The sequence below is a fragment of the Osmia lignaria genome, chromosome 12 (assembly GCF_051020975.1).
Source record: "Osmia lignaria lignaria isolate PbOS001 chromosome 12, iyOsmLign1, whole genome shotgun sequence".
Lineage (NCBI taxonomy): Eukaryota > Metazoa > Arthropoda > Insecta > Hymenoptera > Megachilidae > Osmia > Osmia lignaria.
The window spans coordinates 7030550-7046480 of NC_135043.1; the positions used below are offsets into that span (position 1 = coordinate 7030550).

Below are 15931 nucleotides of genomic sequence, written 5' to 3' on the forward strand. Positions count from 1 at the left end.
ATACTCGGCTAAGTTCAGATTGCAAGAGAAACAACATTTTCTTCTCTAATTTCTATTTCTTAACATCAGATATTAAAAAATTACTGTTCATTGATTGAAAAATATCAATTATTTCATAAATTTTTATCATTAATTTATATCCACTATCTTGATATTATTATATCGACGTTATATTTCGTATATCGCGCGCATAATTGCTGTTCGCGTTTTCGATCTATAATCAAAAGTGGGGGTTACTGACGTCATTAAATAAGTGCTACGGAACTGCCGCCGACCCATTCTCGAAAGTTCCGGAAGCCACCAGAACGAAAGTTTGTATATATGGAGTGCGCAGCTTACGCGACACTTTAGTACGTAAGAAGAGGTGTTAAATGTTGTTTCGTCTAATCTGTCAGAAGCGAATTTCACATCAATCTACCTAATATTCAAAAGAGATTAGTGAATTTAGTGCCAATTGGATTGTATTATTTATTAACAACATAAGAAACAACGGTAAGTGATTTAAATGAAAATTAAAAAGGATGGTACTTCGTTGGGATCGCGATTCTGTCAGATGTTCGCGGGGAAAAAATGGGCAACTTCAGGTAGGGAGTTGTTCGCATACGTTCTTCATATAATTCTTATAATTCATAAATATTCAAGGTTAAAGATTCGGACAATTATCGTGGAAAGGAGAGAATTTATTTTTACGCTGCTCGAAGTCGTTGCACGTTTGTAGAAGCGGACACGTTCGTCGCTTATACTCGCTCATCATTGCCAGAAATAGATATCGGTGAGATCGTACGTGGGTGCGCGTAGAGAGACATCCATACTTCTTTTCACGAGAATATGTGAAAAAAATGGCAGATCGTTGGCATTATTATATTTGGTATCCTCGCGCTCCAACCTGTATCCCGATCTGCGGATGAATGCAGCATGTTTCGTATCTCCATCTATGAACCTATTTGCTGGAAAATGTATATCTAATCCCAAATAGTATTTCATAGTCTTTGGGGCTTTAAAAAAACACATAATTTTACGTCCTTATGTATACGCCCCATAATAATAGCATTCAGAGTAATGATTTTAAATTTAAATAAATTTTGGTGAAAAATTCGGTTCGAAAAGTCTGATCAATTTTCTAGAAGAAATTTCAAGAACATTCGAAAGGGGAAAAGAGTTCTTTGTGACGTCGAAGTCGTACTTGAAACTTCGGAAAGAATCGCACTTTTTGGTCACGTTACGTTAAACGTACCTTCCAAACCATCGATATAGCACATTACATGATGCTCCAAAAAATGTGGTTGTAATGATGTAATATTGTTTCGCTTGATTTACGATCGCGATACGTCTAGCAATATAATTTTCAACTCGGTAGATCAAACAAAATATGTACTGTACATCCGACAGAATTGTCAACAAGTCAATAAAAAATTGTTTACATAGACTTAAAGACAGTATATAATTAATTTAATAATGTATATGTATTTAAAGTACAATATACTAATTTTCTTGTACTTGAAATTGTTACAGAATAATCAATGGGGAAAGACTACTACAAGATCCTAGGCATAACAAAAAGTGCCAGTGACGATGAGATCAAAAAAGCCTATAGGAAATTAGCCTTAAAGTACCACCCTGATAAGAACAGGAGTTCTGGGGCAGAAGAGAAGTTCAAAGAGATAGCAGAGGCATATGAAGTACTTTCAGATGCCAAGAAGAGGGAGGTTTACGACAAATTTGGAGAAGAGGGACTGAAGGGAGGTGCAGGTGGTACGGCAGGAGGAGGCGGTGGTGGTACAACATACACGTTCCATGGAGATCCAAAGGCAACATTTGCTCAATTCTTTGGCTCTGCTAGCCCCTTCCAAACCTTCTTTGAATTTGGTGGTCCTATTGGGAACCGAGTATTTAGCTTCCACGACGACGACATGGACATTGACGATATCGGTCTGGGTGTTGGTCCTCAACGTCCAGGTGGTCAGGGAGGAGCATTTAGATCACATTCATTCAACTTTGTAGGCCCTAACTCTGGCAGGGGGGGTGGCAAAGATCGCGCTCAAGATCCTGCTATAGAACATGATTTGTATATCTCGTTGGAAGAGATTCTGCGTGGTTGCACAAAGAAAATGAAAATCTCTAGGCGGGTAGTACAACCGGACGGTAGCACGAAAAAAGAGGATAAAGTTCTGACGATCAACGTGAAACCAGGATGGAAGGCTGGCACCAAGATCACTTTCCCGAAAGAAGGTGACCAAGGTCGCGGAAAAGTTCCAGCGGATATAGTTTTCATTATTAGGGACAAGCCACATCCTCTCTTCAGAAGGGAAGGAAGCGACATAAGATACACCTGTAAGATAAGCTTAAAACAAGCTCTATGCGGTACTATCATCGAAGTTCCTACGTTGACTGGTGAAAAAATTAACTTGAATTTGACGAGAGAAATTGTTAAACCAAATATGGTCAAGAGGATTCAGGGTCACGGTCTACCATTCCCAAAAGAACCATCAAGGAAAGGTGATCTCCTGGTTTCGTTCGATATCAGATTTCCCGACTCATTAACGCAAAGTGCAAAGGACATACTATATGATACTCTGCCAAATTGAACTTGCTAATGAAATAAAAACTATGGATAAATGTCATCACAACGACAGTCCTCTAATCGTCCCAATTGACGAGAGTAAACACTCGTGTACGTTCTAGTACATATAAATGCGTGGTTAGAGAGCTGTGAAAGAAAGGAATCATTTGTCAAGGCGAAGTAAATAATAATTTTATCTCATATAGTTAGGAAAATGTGATTTTTCCGTTTAGTCAAACGTAAAATTATCAGTTTCTTGATTTGGGCTTAGGCAGAACTTCGTTTTCGTTCAATTTCGGAGCAAATTGTATAATTGAAAAAGGAAAGATAATAGGATACAAGTTAATTTGATTAGTACAGTGAAATGTACATTACCTTAACCACGCGGGCGGAAAGATCCTAAATAGTGTTTAAGCTCGAATACGTTTAAGTTAATACTGATTTAATAGCAAGAGTCTGTTACAGTGTAACTCTGTACGAACGCGGTATGATTATTTTATTCATTCTGTACATTCAAAGTATCTATTATGTACACATGTCGAATGAATGAGTGTGTTTGCGTACGTATGCGTGGTTTCTGTAAGTATTGTTTCGATAGTGTAAATGTGTTTTGACACAACCTGATTCGTATGAACAATAGTCACTGCGTAAGTATGACAAAACGATCCACCGCCGTCATTTATGTTCAAATAGCCACAAACATTATTGTTGTTTGTTCAATTGTAAACAATTCTATTTTTATTTATTATTTTTATAATATAAAATATACATGCAGGGAAAAAATGTATATTGGAAAAGGTTAATTATTTAAAATTCTAGATCTTATTATATATATCTTTGAAGTTACGGTGATTAGCGTAACGTTTTGTCATATGAAAGCAGATGTGCGTATAAACTATTTGTAATATCGAGCTGATTGTTTTCTTATGTAACGCGTCTTCATAATTTTAATGGTTGGTTAATTATTTGTACGCTAAAATAATATCGATACAATTAAGTAGCACGGTCTGTATTTTTATTCGATCCTTTGGTCTCTTCGAATATCTCCTACGCTGAATATAACATCGGGACACTCCTAAAATAGACAGCGAAGTAGGTGACGTCATCGTCCTATCTCTCGAGATACTTTCACATACAACTACGTAGCGAACAGTAGAATTTCAGTGTAAATACACGTGTGTATATACTCGTCCATAAACTGTATACCCTTCATTTTTATATATATGTATATACGTATATATATATGTATGTATAATATTGGTATACGATTTTGAACTGTATCGACATGCTTATATTTATACTGTATACGTGAAGTAAAAGAAGGGACTAGATAATAATAACCAGCAGATAAAAGTAGACACCACAAAAATATCCTGTATATGTTTTGACTTTCTACCAACTGTTCCAAACCTTTTATCCTAGAAAAATAAGAAATTCATTCAATTCATGGTAATGAAAAAGGAATCGATCACGCTACTTTCTCATCTGACTAGATAACTCTAAAGACATCTTCTGTGCTTTTCGCGAACTCAACGTAATCTTTATCGATCCATTCGTCCTCGTCCGGTGGAAATCCAATACTGTGCGACAGAGAGGTCAAGAGAGGCAAACCATCTGACCCTAGGCTAAAATACTTAATTATTTGATCGTCGAGACCAAGCCCACCGGGATGAGCATTCTGGGGACCAAATTCTATATCTTCGTCGATCTGTTGACTATCCTGCAACATTATTTTCTCGAAACGAAAGGTCTCCGGCAAACAGTGATGCTGGCGACAAAAATAATTTTGTCCCTCCTCGGCATGGCACCATGTCCCATCTGGAAAGTATGGGTCAAGGCCAAGGTCGTTTAATTCCACGCGCGGAGTGTAATAAGATGCTATGTCTTTTCGTCGACAGAATATAGCGCAAGCCATCCATGGTCTTTCGGGCTCGTGAGGCGCCTGTAGACCGCCACCCTTGCCATCTAATTCTGGCAATCTTTCGCTGAACTCTGCACACTTCAGCGTCGCGAACTCGACGATGCTCTTGCGATTCTTCTTGCATAGACGATCGTCTTTGCAAAGAACAACGTCGTAACGAGTACCCTCGCAACCGATTACCGTGTTCATCGGGGTTGGATTGTTACAGAATCGTTGCCTAGTCTGAGCACCGGTGGACTTGGAAAGGCAACCACTGCGGCAGGAGCCGGTTCTCCATTCGCTCCAACCTCCCGGTTGAACGAACGGCTTCTCCGATCCTGGATAAATCTGCAAAGTATTCTTACAATCACCGCCGCGGCATTCTTTTCCTGGCGCACAGTAAGTTCCATCCAACGCCGGTCCAGCGAAGTAGTAACCGCTTCTGTGCGGAGTCTTGCATTGCAGGGACTCGCACGCTTTGTACCACGTGGCGACGCTGGCGTCTTTGTCGCGCAACAGAAATTCGCACTGCTTTTTACCGGTCCATTCTCTGCCCGGTAAATCATAGAATCGAGCGTGATCCAGGTGAGGATTCGTTTGAGCGGTCGGCCTGTTCGTGAGACATGGTTTCGTGTAAGATAACCTTTGCGCCAGATCCCGACTGCAATCCGACCAGATGGTCTCACCGTGCAACCCTCTGCTCGGGGACATTATGTACCCGTCCTTTGGACACGTATTTCCAGTGGAGTCGTGGTGCATCCCTAGGCTGAAAACAAGGACAGTGGTTAGTAAAGAAAACTTAAGTTGTACGCAACTGTACACGTACTTGTGTCCAATCTCATGCGCGGCTATATAGACAGAGGTAAACCCTGCTGATGGAAATGGTTTTCCAAATTGATTGGTTACACCTAATTCAGCGATAACGCAAGAATATCGATCGATGCACAATCCTCCTACCACTGCTAGTCCCATAGTGGCACTGTTCTTCCGCCCAGCTTCTATAACATAAAAGTCCAGACCGGAAACGTATAGTCCCATGTCCCAATGGTTAGGATGATGTTCATCAGGATTGTTTTTCATTGCATAACTGCAAAACGAATCCAACAGACGACCTCTCTCCCCGTCATGGTGCGGAAGATCACGCGGCTGTTTCTGCATGATTTCTAACCGCACCAAAGAGATATCTATGGTGGTTCCCAAACTTGGGTGATGATAAATCGCTTGTACGCCATTTATGTACGCTAGAAGCATATCGCGAACTTCTTCGTCGTTTCTGTTAAAAAATGGTGAGAAGAGGTTGTATCCAGCCTGGTCGAAGAACACCGCCAATTCTAAGGTTAATGCATCATTTTGGACGGAATTCTTAATAAGTTTCTCGAGGGGTTCTCTTGTTTCCTCAAGTTTCATCAAGTCATTGTCCAGCCATTCATAATACCTCGGTTGGTCTTCAAAAAATAGAGCGGAACCTTGGGCTCTTTTGACGATATGAGGCTCTCCCAAGGTTTCTGAACGCTGTCTGATATAATGATCATTTAAGAATAAAGTATCTTCATCCTGGAGCGGTGTAATCTCTAAGGTGATGTTCTCCAAAAACACAAGACCATGCTGCGATATGAAAGAATACTACTTTACCGGCTGTCCTCTTTTCTAAGAAACCAGATATTTTTGTTATACTAACCACCCCGTTTCCTTTGCAAAGACTTATCGCCGCCGAGCTAAAGTCGTCTCTATGAAGATAATGACAGGAGACAGGGTTGCTAAGTTTTGGTAATTCTTCCACAACGTCTTCATCGTTGTGCTTCCAAACACGAAATTGAGGCGCTACAATTTTGTCGTTCCTGCGTAACTTTAAGTCGACTGACCGATCGAAAGCTTTGAAACTTAGAGGCACCTGTAATTTATTAACTCGTTCAAGCCTCGTTACGTAAGCTTTAATTAATAAGGTTGTTTCGAAGCTTCTGGTAGGAAAGTCGACCATTAAGACATTTTAACTCTGATCGAATTATGTAATAACCAGCATGCCTTTAGATGGCATGTGTAATTCCAGTTTCCAAAGGCCACAAATATTACCTAAGTATATCTTACCATGTACGAAATGTAATAATAATTTATATTAAATTTCTATTAAATTAAATCACTACCTCTGCGTTTTCATTTGCGTTCCATAATTGCAACAAAACAATTTCGGTGTCTCTACTGTATACAGCACCGAACAACATCAGCAACACGGTCTCTAATGCGAAGGCCATAATACACGCTTTGAAATTCAAGTTCAAGTACTTAGAATAACAACAAACTTGTTCTTTATATATTCATACGGATGCGTGTGGGTGCATATGAATTGCGAAACCCGTATACCGCGTTTATCTTTGCAAATGCATTATACAATGCAAGATGCATGCTGGCACCTGTATCGAAAATGTCATTGACATCGAGATTTGAATGAATTAAGTAATAATACAACGAATTTACATTAGCGCGTATCGCGTGTAGGAAACGGAATACAAATAGGGACAGTTATATTTGACAAAATAAAAAAAGGCGATGAAGAAGAAGGATCTAATACCTTAGGGGGTCTATGGTATTCATTAGAGAAATAAGAAATAATTAATCAACATTAAATCCTGAAATCAGTATTTTTGACATAATCAGTTTTAGGATCCACGTTGATTAGAATCAATTATTACCCCTCTGAGATAACAAAATCCTTAAAACTTTAGATCCTTTTCTTTTAACACATTCTACATACATATCTATTTTGTTTTATTATATGATAATAGCATTATCATGGAACGGTTAAAAATTTACTAAATTAAGATAAAAATGTGGTATATTTTAATGCATTATTGATTACTCGATGTACAAAACAGATACTGGTATGAAATATAATCTGTTCAGGTAGAACTTTGTACTTTGTTGCATTATATCTACAGAGATACTGTTTACATCTGCTTGTCGACCCTATAAAATCGTGTTACGATCATTTTTCTTTTATTGTATATATCTCAACCATTATTCGCTCACGCAACAAATGAACGAATGATTACTATAAAAGTGCTAGCGTTCCTTTAGCTATCGTTTACAAAAGAAGTATTGCATAGACAACGATTAACACAATCGGGCAACATGATTAATAAAATTTCTCTTTCACGCTTAAAAAAACGTATCTACCATTCTATACTCTGTTCCTTTCCTAAATTCCCTCGTTAAAGAAATTGAGAAATATGGTAACGGGTACAATATTAATTATCATGATTTTCTAATCGAGATGAATAAAAATGATCGCAAATGGAAGGTAGGAATGAATGAGATAATATGCTTGTTACAAAAAACCTTAGTATTAAAATATTTCAATAAAAACAATAAATAATAATTATGATCAATAATAAAATTAATAGAAGATTCGGCAGTGTATGTAAACACGCTAAACTTGGCGAATGCCTACATATCGTTATTCATTATATGTATTTAATGTATAAGGGGATTATTAAATAATTCGACAATTAATTACAATAATTATACGGCGAGCGTTTGATTTCTTTTTTCGTTCTTCCCTCGTCCTTTTTACAGAATTAACTCACGACATTTTGCTCGGCTTTTTTTTCTCTTTACAACTTTCTATATACGACACAATGACTAAAAAAAGGAATCGATTTTTTTTTTTTTATACATCGTAAACGCGCACCGTTTCGTTAAGTCGCGTTCTATCTATTTACAAATCATTTCGAATTCACCAGCGACATTTGTTAAATCCGATCAAATTGCTGGAAAATTTCCTATTCAACACTCGCAGAGAGAGGATTATTATTCTTTGGATATTCTGCACAATCTTACAAATCTTCGTGAGTAAATTTGTGCCAACGAAAAAAGAGAAAGACAAAACAAAAATAAGAGGATGAATTAAATTTAACTTCCAGTTAGTGAAATGACTATTTTTTCGCTGTCTGTCGTCATACAATTCATGAGCAACAGTGAACACTTCGATATGTATCTTCCAGAAACAATTGGAAGATACATGGAGCCGCGTATAAAATTTGCAGCGGATATTTGCTACGAACACACGTAGGTTTTGGTAGCTTCTTTTTCACTTTTTCTTTTTTTTTCTTTTTTTTTTTGTTTATCAAATAAACGTTTTACCCGCGACATCCATAATACATGATACATCCTTTACACAGCACTTTGTTTTCTTTCTCTACTACATTTAATATGTAATAGATATGTACCATAATTATTATAGACGTGCTGGTTACAAATCGTTTACTTCTATTCCTTTCTAGGAATATAATCTCTATGGTATCAGCATATATTTATGAAGGCAAACACATTCTCACCGTGTCACATATCAAATTCATAATGATTATTTCCTAAATTTGTTCACCAAAAAGTGTAGTTACTAATTAATATTAAGTTAAAATGCTTATCGGTGAGTAATGTATAACAGTGTGTTTTTTCCAACCTTCACTTTTCAATATACGCCTGTACACGGTTAAATATTAATTAGATTTGTTTTACGAATGAAATATAAACTTGATTTCGTACTACATATAGCCTCGCACTGATCGTGTGTCAAATAAATATAATTTTCTACTAACGAAATACGATGAAACAAAACGACAGGGCTCGACAGTTTGTTTAATAGTCAGACAAAATTGCTTCGTTTAATGTGAAACGAATAATAAAAGAAACTATACTCAAGCTAGAAGCGTGCAATGTACTGCAACGTTGTACTCCTCTCGATGATTAAGAATTAATTTAACACCACACTACATAACGAAATAACATTTCTTCCAAGACAAGAAACGATATATCCATAACTAAAAATAAAAGAAAAAAAAAAATAGACGACATTTTTTGTTATTTCTGCAAACCTAACAACCATAAGAGAATTCATTAGAAGCTTGATATAGTCATTTGAAGATGCTGTGTATAAAAAAATTAAATTAAGATTGTTCGTCATTCGAAGGCCATTGTCCAGAATGATTCCAATCCCAATCCTTCCCTTTTGGACGAAACTTACTGGTACTTCCAGAATTGTTCCAGTCTCTATGAAAAAATTTCTTCTTAAAATGATGTCGTTCCGGATCTGATTGACGTTGATATTTTAGAGGCACTGAGGATGTGCTTCCTGTACTACTGTTGGAAGGATTTGGTGGACGAGGACTGGTTGGTGAAGGTGTACGTGGAGGTCCTAGCGCTTCGTCGGGTGAAGGAATCACCGGTGGAGGACCCGTTACGGTACTATCTGATCCTAATCCACTATCAGGACTCGTGTTCACTCCCTCTGTTGATCTTCTTCGTTTGTCTAGTTCCGTAGATGCAAATGCAACCAGTCTATCGAATCCAGAACTGATACGATCTTGCCAATCCGCCTCTCCATCTGCAAAACAAATTCGTTTTAGTCGTACCGTTCGTGTACAGTAAGACGGTACAACAGATTTTCATAAAAATAAGCCAATAACCCTTTTCATTTTATCTTTATGGTTTCCTATAAACGTATTCAGTTATGTACATGCTAAAACCATAAGTATTATAATACAAAAGTTAAGAGATTTGTCAAATATTTTAAACTTAAAATAATTCTAAAGAAGAGGAGGAATAGTGGATATTAAGATTACTAACTGGTAAATATGTGTATGTATCATGGATACTACCTTATAATCTACACTTCATTTTTCCTTGTACATGTACAAGTACTCAATGAAGAGAACACTATATTAATCGCATTTAGTATATTATACTATCATGCAAACAAGCATGCACCAAAATTACAAAAGCACATCAACTAAAGGATACAATGTTTCTGTGTAAATCTAACATGCTTTGCTTGTTCTTTGTATGCACAGGTCGGCTGTAAATATATAGATTTATCGAGTCTGGCTTATTTTCATGGAAATACTTCAAATAAATTTTACACCTCTATTAGAATAAAATACATACATTATCTGTACTTGTTGCTAAAATAATCTATAACTTTGGCTGTAATAACGATAAAAAAAAAAAATTTTGAACAACCCCTGTGGGATAACTCACCAGCAACCACGAACCAACCCACAGGCAGCCGTACTTTTTCATTTCTCCTCTGAACGTGTCTCAATCTCTAATAAAACAAGCTTCAAGGGTTGGGAGTGAGATTGAGTATGTGACAGACAGATCTAACCAACAAACAGCTACAGTGCATCTAACAAATACAGCAAACAACAACAAAAATAAATATAAATAAAGATTAAGTACCAGCTCCATAAGATAAGATAAACCATTAGTGCAAAAAAAAAAAAAAAAAAACTATTGGAAGATGCATAGCAGAAACTAACACGAGAGTGTTTTAAAAGGGTAAAGCAGAGTGTTTAGTAAAAGTTTTGTATAGTAAAGGTTTAAAAGAGTATTCACGAATAGTGTAAATAAATTGTATATCTTGGTAAATAATAAGGTGATAATTTAATCTAGATCTAACTGTAGTCTTTTCTAGTCCATCACAAGATTTTTAATTTCCATTACCAAAGTGGGTAATAAAACTAAACTTAGGAATATATTTATAAAAACTGAAAATATATTGATGTCTCTTCTTACAGCCAGTTCAGGAAGCATATTTCAGAACTTGGATATGTACATTCCGAAGCATTTCCTACTTGAATAATTCGATAGAACGCATAATTAAAAACAGCTTAAAAAACATAATACATTCTGCTTACCGTCGTCACCGATACCGTTTCGTTGTCTCTGCGTTGTCATTTGGGGTTCGTCAACTAATGGTGTAGACGTATTTGAATGCGGTTCTACAAGAGGACTTAACGGTGCTCCGCTTGTGCTTACTGACGATACAACTGCTTCTGTCTTTACTGACACTGAAGGTTGCGATTGGCAAATGGCTGTTACGATACCATTTGCCGTTGTACTGCCATTACTGTTACTGCTGGTTGCATACCGAGGATACGGTTGAAATCTATTGAAAAAATAGCACACATTAGTAGACAATGATGGTTCTTTTACTTTTAAATAAAAATGTAAAAATTCCAATACCTTCTACTTGTAGAAAGCATTGGCTCGGTTTTCGTATTGTGATTATTTAATATACGGGCGTGTAAAGATGCAGCTAAGCCTTCTACTGGTAAAAGTTCGCCGTTCGATACAGCTTGTGATGAATGCAATGACGGTGGAGGATGAGCTTGCGCAAGCGACTGAGGATTGTCAGAGAAATACGACTCGTGATAAGGCTTGATGTCTGCGCGAGGTAATTGAACTGGTGTGTATCTAAATAAGAAATTATAACATGAAATTATCTCGTAAACACAATAAAATAACATATTATACAATACCTTTGTGGTTGTGTAACCGGAGTGAACAACACGGATGATCTTGAAGTAGTAGTAGGAGTACACGTCGAAACCGCTGAGGAAGTTGGAGCGTAACTCGCAACATGCGCGAGAGTCGATAAACCAGCATCACCCTCCGCGCTAGCTGGTCTACTAATGGGAGAATATACAGTCTCCGGCCTTATCATTGCGCTCATATCAACAGCTGCATTTATTATAGATTGATTAGATATTTCTAGTGTCCTCTCTATTTCACCACTGACCAAATCACCAATTGTTCTAGTACCAAGCAATCCGTTTCCCCCTGTTACAATACGATTGTCGTGACTCGACTGCCTGGAGTCGATTGTTGACCTATCAGACGGCGTTAAGTGAGAAGAAAGACGTTCTTGAGAAAGGTGACGGCGAAGTGCTAATTTTGCAGGCGAAACCTATGAGTATAATTTTATTTAACTGATATATTACACATGTACAAGAGATATCATACGGGCACATTATACTCATACTTACCTGTGTATAATCAGGAGTAGAAACATTCTGTGGCAATGCAATACGCTTCCTATCTGATTCAGTCTGATTTTGTAATTGCACCTGTAGCTGCATTTGTTGTTGCTTATTTCTATTTTGTTGATCCTCGTTCAACACGCTTGTAATAATACTCTTTAACCTATCTTCAAAATTTGCAACTCTAGGAGGTTCCTGAGTTCTACTTGTTTCTTTATTATTCGCTTGCAATTGTGAAGATGAGATGGACGACGGGGTGGTAGAAAAACTGAGAGAAGCTTGAGGCAGTCTAGTTCTCGAATTGTTACTAGCGTTAGTGTTCTGTCTGTTCAGTATTCGACCAGCTTCTATTTGCCTTCCTGTTTCTAAAATCTTTTGTGCCAATATTTCTGGATTGTTTTCCTGTATTTTTCCGATATCGGGAACATCGGGCCACTCTTGCGATCTAGAGCGACCCTCTCTATTTTTCCGCGACGAACCGCTCTTGCCGTTTTGTTGCTGATGATGGTGTTGATTTTGCGAATGTTTCGTGTTCGCCGCTTCTCGTTGTTGTTGAGCAATTGCAGCAACTTGTTTCTCGTTGCTCGCTCTTTCTAATACATTCAGTTCATGTTCCAATTTGGATACCTATAAATTTATCAGAATTCAAATTAGACACGGGACTTTGTTACATACTCGAGAAGAAAAATAATTACTTGACAATGCAATCTTTTGCGTTGAGACAACGTCGCGGAGATTTCTTTCAAGATGTAATCTTGAGTAAGCGGTTGCGGTGGATTCGATATACCGTTTGTATTTGTAAGACTGGTATATTTCTCTTGTAGTTCCTGGTGCCTAATCGCAGTCAATCTTGACTGTTCACTTTCCATAGACGCAACTTGTGCCTGTAGCTTACTTGCTTTAGCTTGCAACTGTTTATGTCTAAGAACTATTTCCTTAGCTTTCGCAAGTAAATCACCCGGCGATGTTGCATTTATACCTAACTCGGTCATTCGTGCCTTTAAAAGCGCTACGCTATCATCAATTAGTACCTTTATTTGTTTCTCTAATTGAGCCGCTCTTGATTGTAATTTGGAATTTCTTTCTCTTTCTTTTGCAATATCAGTATTGACTGATACTCTGTACGAAGGAGTTCTCATTGATTCTAACATGAGCATGAATTGGTCCCTGTTAATGAAAATTATTGTATAGAAATTCTTTTCATATGTAACGTACATTAGTTTAAAAGACAAACATATACCTATACAAGTCCAAAAGTATTTGTAAAGCATATGGAGTAGCGGACGGAGCAGGTGGTATACTAAGTTCTTCATGCACAGAGGTGGAATGTGATTGTAAAGAAAGTGACAACGAAGACAGCTGTTGATCCACACAACCAGGCGCGGGTGGAGGTTTCTTTCCCAAAGCTTGAGGAGATGTGCTAAGTAACGTTTGACTATGCAACAAATCTAAACCAGAAATATTAATCGCTTTCTTCGGTTTAGATTTCTTCACACCTCTTCCCCTCTGTCTGCCTCTAGTCGGAGGCCTCGTAATACCATTCGTTTTCCTATTTAACTTCCTACGAATTTTATTTGGTTGCCGACGATTTTTAATATTATTCTCGTCTAAATCTGAATCACTATTCGTTCCTTGTTGTTCAGAATGGTTCGGGCTATCTAACTGCCTTGACAGATCTCGTTTAGCTCTATCACCTCTCTCGTTCCTATTTGTTATCTTATTACTATTGCTGGCAGTGTTATTTATCACAGAATCAGAGTTTTCATCGCCACCTTGTTTATTATTTTTTAAACGGTGGAAATAACGTTCTAACTTGGTACGATCAATTACGTGTAAATAATAAGACACTGGTTTACCAGTCCAAGATACAGAACCCTTTAGCGGCGACATTTCTGAGACGTGCATTATTGTACCAATATCTGAAAATAAAGAAAATCAATTAATTAACCACATGTGTGTAACTTCGATTCATTGAAACGAAGCACATTACCGCTAAGATTCCTATCCGTTATGCGAAAATTGAGGGGACAAAATGATTTTGACGAAACAATACGTGCACCGTCTCTCAAGTCGGCAAACCGCTCTTTCAGCTGATGATCCACCGTCGGACCGAATGCAAAATTATTGACAAATACTATTGTAGCTCCAGTAATGCTTTCACGATGTTCGTCAGCTAAAAAATCGCCTTTTACCAAACGATATTCGCCGCATCTTTTTCCATACCAATTCAACCATTTACGAAAGTTTACTTCCATACTCTAATATTTGACAGAAATAAGAAGCTTGTACACATAAAAAATTGCGATTACTAGATGACAGTGCTAGAAACCTGTTAAAAGAACAGCATACCTGTGCATATCTCGAAGGTACATCAGCTCTCTCAACGCCAACGCAAATTTTGCACAAAGTTGCTGCTGCCATTTGAAGAACCACCTGACCAACTCCAGATCCCAAATCAACAAATACATCGTCTTCTGTTACATCAATCTGATCAATCATTTGACATACTAGCTCATAACTTGTTTCGCCGTACACTTCTGGTGAAAAGGGTTCATACTGATTTAATTTATCTGGTTCCACCACTGCTTGATTATATGTCTGTTGAAGTATATGCCTTAATAAACCTCTACTGGGTCTCTTATTCAGCCTCTGAGATGGTAAACTAGTACCTTTTTCCTATATTTGATTAGTTGACAATTAATTACAGCAATATCAAATGACAACTGAATAATTTTAAAATACCAACTTACCAATTGAACTAAACTATCGATTGCTCTATTGAATCTGTCGCATAAATTTTTCATACTTTCATAATTTCTAGTGTCATAATCACACAAAATATTGTTCTCCAATGGTAGCTTCAAATCTGGTAAATCCTCACAAACCCACCGCATTGTTTCGACAACATCAAGTGCACCATCGTGTCGATCCTACAATTAATAAAATTCAGTTAGATTCAATTCAATTAAATTTTATAATTTTTATACATAAAAACAGAAGCATTATCTTAAAAGAAATAAACACACTTTACTTCAAATTGCTTTATTAGTGTACAATATTTTCAAACAATAATATCTTTTTCCTAACAAACATTACATAGAAGTTGACACGATATATAAAACCAATGGTATTATGTATTACATGAGAACAAAACATTTTATTAAAATATGACTGAGCAATGAAAGAATCATAAAATGTTTACAAAATTTACAAAAATGTTAGCAATCTTCATCCTTGTTTAATACCTTTTATGTTGTGTATACAGATAATCATGAATATTTAAACGATACGAAAAATAAGAAATACTAAAAAATTGTGGGATTATAAACTAAAATAAACGTGACAGCATGACAAAATAATGGAGCAATGATTTCGCGTCGTGCGATAGATGTACGATCAGCTGTGAGAATGTGGGATAAAAGACAGGTCATACACGGCCAGCACTCAATACGAAATATCATGTATTTCTCGGAGTCAATAATCTCGAGTGCGCAATTATCAAATTTTCAACTTACAGATCCGGATCCGGAGGTAAGGGGCCATTGATAGACGATCGGTTCTGCTCCGGCTGGCGAATGCAGGCGCAGCTCCATTTTAGCAGGGCCGTCGTCCTCGTCCCCGTCGTCGTCGTCGTCCACTTCTTTAGTAAATCGTTTC

The 15931-nt window shown here is 37.2% G+C and overlaps 3 protein-coding genes across 8 annotated transcripts; 1 reads left to right on the plus strand and 2 right to left on the minus strand.

Annotated features, from left to right (window-relative positions):
• The first annotated feature begins 272 nt into the window (after positions 1–272).
• Positions 273–3309, plus strand: LOC117602911 (dnaJ protein homolog 1). 2 transcript variants are annotated; one of them, XM_034321473.2, is made up of 2 exons: positions 273–492; positions 1513–3309. In XM_034321473.2, the coding sequence occupies exon 2, from the start codon at positions 1521–1523 to the stop codon at positions 2583–2585; it is 1065 nt and encodes a 354-aa protein (XP_034177364.1). In that variant the 5' UTR covers positions 273–492; positions 1513–1520; the 3' UTR covers positions 2586–3309. The 2 variants fall into 2 exon arrangements, with proteins under 2 accessions (XP_034177364.1, XP_034177365.1); XM_034321474.2 differs by lacking the exon at positions 273–492 and adding an exon at positions 583–772.
• A 688-nt stretch (positions 3310–3997) lies between these two features.
• stl (ADAMTS metallopeptidase stall) lies at positions 3998–8389 on the minus strand. Of its 2 annotated transcripts, XM_076691215.1 has the most exons (4): positions 6602–8389; positions 6139–6351; positions 5287–6065; positions 3998–5226 (listed from the first exon to the last, which is right to left on the minus strand). In XM_076691215.1, exons 1-4 carry the CDS (start codon positions 6707–6709, stop codon positions 4050–4052), a joined length of 2277 nt encoding a protein of 758 aa, XP_076547330.1. In that variant the 5' UTR covers positions 6710–8389; the 3' UTR covers positions 3998–4049. The 2 variants fall into 2 exon arrangements, with proteins under 2 accessions (XP_076547330.1, XP_034177349.2); XM_034321458.2 differs by having other exon boundaries at positions 4033–6065.
• Positions 8390–8537: 148 nt separating this feature from the next.
• Positions 8538–15925, minus strand: gpp (DOT1 like histone lysine methyltransferase grappa). 4 transcript variants are annotated; one of them, XM_034321454.2, is made up of 12 exons: positions 15790–15925; positions 15025–15204; positions 14624–14950; positions 14265–14532; positions 13515–14193; positions 12970–13441; positions 12281–12901; positions 12057–12201; positions 11774–11975; positions 11478–11708; positions 11150–11400; positions 8538–9837 (listed from the first exon to the last, which is right to left on the minus strand). In XM_034321454.2, the coding sequence occupies exons 1-12, from the start codon at positions 15865–15867 to the stop codon at positions 9401–9403; spliced, it is 3891 nt and encodes a 1296-aa protein (XP_034177345.1). In that variant the 5' UTR covers positions 15868–15925; the 3' UTR covers positions 8538–9400. The 4 variants fall into 4 exon arrangements, 3 of the variants coding, with proteins under 3 accessions (XP_034177345.1, XP_034177342.1, XP_076547327.1); XR_004581076.2 differs by adding an exon at positions 10491–10638 and having other exon boundaries at positions 9698–9837; positions 11774–12201; XM_034321451.2 differs by having other exon boundaries at positions 11774–12201.
• Positions 15926–15931: the final 6 nt, after the last annotated feature.